Source organism: Vipera berus (genome assembly GCF_964194415.1).
Source record: "Vipera berus genome assembly, chromosome: 5".
NCBI classification, from domain to species: Eukaryota; Metazoa; Chordata; class Lepidosauria; order Squamata; family Viperidae; genus Vipera; species Vipera berus.
The window spans coordinates 611,741-619,436 of record NC_138207.1 but is presented as its reverse complement, the minus strand read 5'-3'; the positions used below and the strand labels follow the sequence as shown (position 1 = coordinate 619,436).

Below are 7,696 nucleotides of genomic sequence, written 5' to 3'. Positions count from 1 at the left end.
AAAGACCCACAGGTGCTTTTTCAAGAGGCAGCCGGACTTTCTTTGTTTATCTTTGAAGGCGTTTCGCTTCTCACCCAAGAAGCTTCTTCAGCTCTGACTGGATGGTGGGGAAGGGAAGGAGTATAAATTCTGCAAGGTGTGTAAATCCTCCCATTCCCTCGCCATCCAGTCAGAGCTGAAGAAGCTTCTTGGAGGAGAAGTGAAATGTCAGAGCCAGAAAGTCCAGTTGCTTCTTGAAAAAGCACCTTTGGGACAACCAGGATCTGGAAGACTGAGAATCGCCTCTATGGAGCAGCAGGAGCAAAGATTGGTGGTCAGGATAACAGAATAATAGAGTTGGAATGGGGCTTGGAGGTCTTCTAGTCCAACCATCTGCTCACGCAGGAGACCCTATGCCATTTCAGAGAAACGACTTTCCAATCTCTTCTTAAAAACCTCCAGTTGTGGAGCACGCACAACGTCTGGGGGCAACTCGTCCCAAGGGTTCATTATTCTCACTGTCAGGAGATTTCTGCTGAGTTCTAGGTTGCTTCTCTCCTTGATGAGTTTTGGTTTCTGGTCCTGCAGCTCTTTGCTGACTGGGTGAGGGTGGGGGTCATCCCTTTCAAACAGACTATTAAATGTTGATCAGATAAAGAAATGTGGGCCCAGAGATAATTTTTTTCTCTCTTTCCCACCCCTTAAAGGTAATTTCAATGGGAATCCAGGAGATGACAATCTAAAGCCGGATGGACTACCTGCAGGAGACTCAACTCTCCTCGGAAACAGTTGGCTTGTCCCAGACAACAGTAGCATGTATGTTCTGCTGGCGTACACTTAGCTGAGGGTCAGGCTCCAAAAATCAAGAAAGACACGTTGTGGTTCTTCCAAGCATATTTCTTTAGCACTCCTCACCCACAGACAGAATCTTGCCAAACTAAAGCAGGCTACCACCCATATAAAGCGAAGACTCTGGGAACTGTTAGGGAGGAGCCGTCTTCACCCTCTTTCTCTCACACAAACTCTCTGAACTGAGCTGTCTTTGCTCCTCTGGAATGCAGCCCCTCCCTGCCTCCCTCCTGGGAATCCAGACTATGTTCCATCACACTGAGGCACATTTTGTGGAGGGAATGGCACAAAGACCCCCGGTGAGCTACAAGCGCCTTCCTCGTAGATGGTGCTTCTCATATTCGAAGAGTGCTGAGGGGTCCTTGATGCTCTCTGAGCTTGGTGGCGATGATGATGATGATGATGATGATGATGATGATGATGATGATGATGATGATGCACTGAGTTTGCACTGAGTTTGCACTGAGGATTTTACCTAGTCTGGGTCATGAAATGTCTGCAAGAAAACCACTAAGGTCAGAGAGCACCCAGGACCCCCAATCATCTTCTTCCTCCTCCTCCTCCTCCTCCTCCTCTCCACAAACCCCCCTCCCTTCTAGCACTGATGATGTTCCCTAGTTGGGTCATGAAACGTTTGCAAGAAAGCCAGCCAGCTCAGAGAGTATCAAGGACCCCACAGTCCTTCTCCTCCTCCTCCTCCTCCTCCTCTTCACAAAATCCTCTCCCTTCTAGCACTGATGATGTTCCCTAGTTAGGTCATGAAATCTCTGCAAGAAAACCACTCTGCCTTTATTATTTTACAAGCAACATCTGCCCCACACCTTCTTCCTAACCTCACCCCACACCCAAACCTTAAGCCCAATAGATTTGCAGCTGAGGGACCTTCACTCAGCTGCCCCCCCAGGTGTTGAATGGTGCTCCCCATCATATCATCTTTCATCGGGGGGGTGTGGCATACTCAGTGTCCCTCCCTTCCAGTAAGGATGGGTGGAAGCCAGAGGAGACCCTCATGGGACTGCCCTGAGCCCATATTTCCCTTCTGGCCTTTGGCAGATGTTCCGGCCCATCAGAATTATGTGACCCAAAGCTGGAGGAGGAAATTCGGAGGAATTCTGCTTGCCGCCTGATCGCAGATCCAACAGGTAAAGCTCTTTGTCCCTGGTGGGGCAGAATGGCTCCAAAGTGGATCTGCTTCTCTCTGATTGTGAGCTCACACTGCACTCGAAAGTGCAAGCTGGGCGTGTAAGGTAGAGGGCAGAGAAGTGTTTTATTTCCAGTGCAACACACTAAGCAAGTCCTTTGTCCGTATGGGTAATGCCTGGGGCAGAAGCTTTGCAATTTGGGATAGCCCCAATTTGATAGGAGTCCAGGCTGATGCGCATGTGAGGGTCTTTGACTGGGAAGACCCCCCCTATGTCTGCTTGCCAAGCATCAAGCTTTCTCCAGAGGAGCCCCCTGGGACCCGCGTTTGTCTGTTCAGCAGAAGGGATCGCCCCACACACCCCTGAGGGCCTCTGGCCATGCTGAGACTCCCTCCTCTTTTGCACAGGCCCCTTCAGGCAGTGCCATGCTGCAGTGGACCCCACCCGTTTCCTGGAGAATTGCGTTTATGACGTGTGCCTCACCCAAGGACAGCAGACCTCCGTGTGCCACGGGCTGCAAGCCTACGCTGCCTCCTGCTCCAATGCTGGGGTGTGTGTGGAATGGCGGAACTCCACCCTTTGTCGTAAGTACTGCGCTTGGGGATGGGAGGGGTGGCGACCCTTGGCAGGGGGGCGTCCGAGGAGATCTGGGACCAGCGCAGGAGAACCAGAGGACCAGATCTGGACACCCAGGGGGCTGTGAGCAAGGCAGCCAAAAGAACAAGCTTGCTTCCTTCCTCCCTCCCTCCCTCCCTCCCTCCCTCCCTCCCTCCCTTCCTTCCTTCCTTCCTTCCTTCCTTCCTTCCTTCCTTCCTTCCTTCCTTCCTTCTTCTCATTCCCTTCTCTCCTTCCTTCCTCCCTCCCTCCCTTCCTTCATGTCCTTTCCTTGCTTCTTTCCTTCCTTCCTTCCTCCTTCCCTTCATTCATCTCCTCTCTTTCTTTCTTTCCTCCTTCCCTCCCTCCCTCCCCCTCTCCCTCATACCCTGCGATAAGCTTGGAAAACAAGCAGGAGTTTTGAGTGCAGAAAAGCCCCTCCACCACCACCACCACCCAGTTGTAGGGCTCAATCCCCCCCGCCCCCGACACAAACGTGATCTTGTCCTGGAATCGGGAGGCTTCTGAAGTGGCAGCCACTTGCCTGGGCTGAGTCTGAGTCTCCATCCGGACCCCTGCAGCCCCCAGGGACTGGGCAGGACTTCTAGCACATGGCCCCTGCCCTTGCCCCCAGGTGCCAGCAATGAGTTGAGCCCATTTTCAACTGGGGGACAATCTCCCCAGTGGCTTCGTGTGAGCTGCGGAAGAGAAGCACTGAGTCTTGGGGCACCCGGTAATGTTGAATGGCCCAGCCTCTCCCCTCTTATCCCCTCTGACTGGATGAAGCTGCTCTTGGCTGTCCATTTCCCTCTAGGAAATGCTTCCTCCTCCTCCTCCTCCTCCTTTCTCCTCTCCAGCCCCCTCTCTAGACCCTCCTCAACCACTTGGCCACCTGGACTGGAGTTGAGATGGATTTGTGCGAAAGGTTGTGTTGGTGTGAGAGAGACCTCTCCCGTGACTCACGACGACGACGTCTCTTTCCCTTCCAGCCGTCTCCTGCTCTGTCAACAGCCACTACAGCAGCTGTGGCACTTCCTGCCCTTCCAGCTGCGTTAAACCCCGAGGGCTCCCCCAGTGCAGCCCCCTCCCTGTGGAAGGATGCTTCTGCAACGAAGGGTTCGTCCTGAGCGGAGACACGTGTGTCCCGGAGAGCGACTGCGGCTGTGTGGATGACCAGGACAATTACTACCAGGTGGGTGTTTCTCCTCCGCAGTGGGAGGCTGGGAGGACACGATCCGGCCTGGCTTCCTCAGCGCCTGCTTCTGTGCTGCAGACCTTCTCAGCCAAGGGACTGTGCTCTGTTTGTATATATACCATACTTTACACCGGGTGAAGTATTAGTACTGCTCGATACAACCATAGTAAGGCCACAGCTGGAATGAGGCATCCAGTGTTGGTCACCACGTTACAAAAAGGATGGTGAGACTTTGGGAAAAGCGCAAAGAAGAGCATCTAGGATGATCCAAGGCCTGGAGAGAAAAACACACGAAGAACGGTTGCAGGATTTGGATATGGCCAGTCCAGAGAAAAGAAGGACTAGGGGGGGACATGATAGCAGTCTTCCAGTGTTTGAAGGGCTGCCCCAAAGAAGAGGAGGGGGTCACCCTATTCTCCAAAGCCCCTGAGGGCAGGATAAGGACAGGTGGAGACTAATCCAGGAGAGAAGCAACCTGGAACTAAGGAGAAACTTCCTGACTGTGAGGACAATTCACCAGGGGAACTGCTCGCCACCAGAAGATGCAGGAGATCTTCTAGTCCAATCCTTTGCTCAAGCTCTATTCTGATTGACTGATTAATATTTGACATTCACATTTTTATATTTATCAAACTATAAAATGCAAAGAAAAATAAAAATAACAGGAAAAGGAAGGAAATAGGGAAGAGGGAAGCGCGTAAAGTGCAATGGAATAACATAAGATACATACATCCTCAATAATATATACTAGCCATTTCTATAACAAGGAACCTCTTTAATCAGAAAAACCCAACATCACAGTTTCACTTTTCTTATCATTTAAAAGAATTTTTTTTTTTTAAAAAAAAATGATGTACGATTGGTATCCAGCACCGGATAAACTGTCAAAAAATGTATAAAGGTACTTCAGATAAATTTTGGAAGTGTAAATGTAAGGAAGGAACTTTTCATCCTTTATGGTGGACCTGTGACAAAGCAAAAAACTACTGGAGTAGGATTCACATTTTAATACAGTAGAGATTTTCCTTTTGGGCTTAATTAGCCAAAGAACTGGGGGGGGGAGTGGAATTTTGATGTTATACAGCAGGGGTCTGCAAACTTGGCCCTTTCATGACTTGTGGACTTCAACTCCCAGAATTCCTCAGCCAGAGTGGCATGCTGGCTGAGGAATTCTGGGAATTGAAGTCCACAAGTCATAAAAGGGCCAAGTTTGAAGACCCCTGTTATACAGCATGTGCTGACGGCAGCAAAAATGCTCTACGCACAAAAACGGAAGCATGCTTTGACTCCCACAACGGACGAAGGATGGCAAAAGCTGATGCAGTTAGTAGAGATGGCTAAATTGACTGCTTTGATTAAAGAAAAAAATGCAGTGTTGTTTCTACCTGGAAACCGCTTCTGGGCTTTGTGCTTGAGGGGAAGCTAAAGCACAGAACTGCCTTTTCAGAACCAATCTTCAAAAATGCGATATGCGACACAGGACCCAGGGCACAGGTGATCAAAGAGGGAATCCAGGGGAGGAGGAGGAAAGCCAGCAGAGATAGGAGGGTGGAGGGGGGGGGCTGGGCTGCAGCCATCAGCATCCTGGAAGGGATGAAGGAAGGGCCATTTTTTTGCAGGAGAAATCTCTGTGACCTTCTAACCTATGGTTTTCTGCTCTTCTTCTCGACAGCTGGGGGAGACTTGGTTCATTGATGAGTCCTGCAAAAACCGATGCACCTGCGAGCGCAACAATAATATCACGTGCACACCGTGGAAATGTGGTGTGCAGGAGAATTGTGCTGTTCAGGATGGAGTGCTGGGTTGCTACACCAAAGGTAAGTTCAGTGGGTGGTCAGCGTGCCAGACTGGCATAGGTTTCATGAAGGATGGAGAATTGACAGAACTGCTGGCAAAATCAGCATGCCCGGCATTTCAAGGGCACCAAGGAGATCTCCTAAGACAACAAAGCAATTCCTTAGAAAGGGGAAAGAAAGATGTGGTTTAGTCCTGACCGCATCAGACAGACTTGGTATATTGAGAGGGGAAAAGAAAAGAGATGAATTGAATAGCAGAATAACAAAGTCAACTGAATTGGAAGGGGCCTTGAAGGTCTTCTAGTCCAACCCCTTGCTCAAGCAGGAGGTCCTATACCATTATGTCCATCTCTTCTTGAAGCCCTCCAGAGATGGAGCCCCCACAACCTCTGGAGGGAAGCCGTTCCACTGATTGATTGTCCTCACTGTTAGGAAATTTCTTCTTAGTTCTAGGTCACTTTTTTCCTTGAGTGGCTTCCTCCAGTGCTATAGAGAATAGGTTGAAACCCACTAGAATAGAATAGAATAGAATAGAATAGAATAGAATAGAATAGAATAGAATAGAATAGAATAGAATAGAATAGAATAGAATAGAATAGAATAGAATAGAATAGAATAGAATAGAATAGAATAGAATAGAATAGAATAGAATAGAATAGAATAGAATAGAATAGAATAGAATAGAATAGAATCTGGAAGGGACCTTGGAGGTCTTCTAGTCCAGCCCCCTGCTCAAGCAGGAGAACCTATATCATCTCAGACAGTCTGTTGTTGTTAGCTGCAAAGTCGTGTCCGACCCATCGCGACCCCATGGACAACGTTCCTCCAGGCCTCCCTGTCCTCTACCATCTTCTGGAGTATATTTAGGCTCACGCCTACTGCTTCAGACAGTCTAGTCTCTTCTTTAAAATCTCCACGATTTCTGGAGGCAACTTCTGTTCCACTGGTTGATTGTCCTCACTGTCAGGAAGTTTCTCCTTAATTCCAGGTTGCTTCTCTCTTTGGTCAGTTTCCATCCATTGTTTCTTGTCCTGCCTTCTGGTACTTTGGAGAACAGCTTGACTCCCTCTGCCTTGTGGCAGCCCCTCAGATCCTGGAATAACTGCTATCGTATCGCTCCTGTTTCTTCTTTTCTTTAGACTAGCCAAACCCGAGTTCCGCAGCCGTTCTTCCTATGTTTTAGTCTCCAGTCTCCTAATCATCTTTGCTGCTCTTCTCTGCACTCTTTCCAGAGTCTCAACATGTTTTTTAATATCATGGTAACCAAAACTGGATGCCGTATTCCAAGTGTGGTCCTACCAAAGCGTTATAAAGTCATATTAACACTTCATGCCATCTTGATTCTCTCCCTCTGTGTTAATGCAGCCCAGGATTGTGTTGATTTTTTTTGATAGCTACACACACGGCTGGCTCCCATTTGATTAACAAGAAAATATGAAAATGTGCCCCCTTACCAAAGTCTCCTTGCGTCTTGCAGGCCGAGCCTCGTGTCACGTGGTGGGTGATCCCCATTATTACACCTTTGACAAAGTGATGCACACTTTCCTGGGTACCTGCCTGTACACCCTGGTCACTGCTTGTGACACCAAGAGCCTCTGCACTGTCACCCCCTTCAACATCACTGGGAAAAATGAAGACAGGGGCTTACGAGGGGCCACCTACCTCCGGGAGGTCCATGTGGATGTCTACGACCTACGGATCACCCTCCAGAAAGACAAGAAGATTCTGGTACGAAGGGGAGTGGGGTGGTTTGGGATCTTCTAAGCTCGTCAGTGACCCGTTACTTCTGACTGAGCTTCAGTTTAGGGCTGGGGCTGGGGAATTCTGGGAGTTGAAGACCACAAGTCTTCAAGTGGCCAAGATTGGACACCCCTGGTTTAGGAGTTTACTAGTTCTCCATTGATAACCATGGCTGGTTTGAAGTCTGTACTTGTTTATAGGGATTTTGCAGGGTTATCCAATCCTTTGGGAAGAGCCAAGCACAGGTAGACCTTGAATTATGACCACCACAATTCAGCCTACTATTTCTGTTGCTAACTGAGACATTTGCTAAGTGAGTTTTTCCCCACTTTATGACTTTCTTGCCACCGTTGTTCAGTGAAGCCCGGCAGTTAGTGAGATGGTCAGTAAGTGAATCTGGC

At 49.0% G+C, this 7,696-nt stretch overlaps 1 protein-coding gene across 1 annotated transcript; it reads left to right on the top strand.

Moving 5' to 3' along the window:
• Positions 1 to 1,153: 1,153 nt before the first annotated feature.
• On the top strand, positions 1,154 to 7,319 carry LOC308669320 (zonadhesin-like; the record flags this gene model as incomplete). Its single annotated transcript, XM_081329956.1, has 6 exons — positions 1,154 to 1,176; positions 1,882 to 1,970; positions 2,378 to 2,554; positions 3,554 to 3,756; positions 5,432 to 5,576; positions 7,033 to 7,319. The coding sequence occupies 6 exons, from the start codon at positions 1,154 to 1,156 to the stop codon at positions 7,317 to 7,319; spliced, it is 924 nt and encodes a 307-aa protein (XP_081186082.1).
• Positions 7,320 to 7,696: the final 377 nt, after the last annotated feature.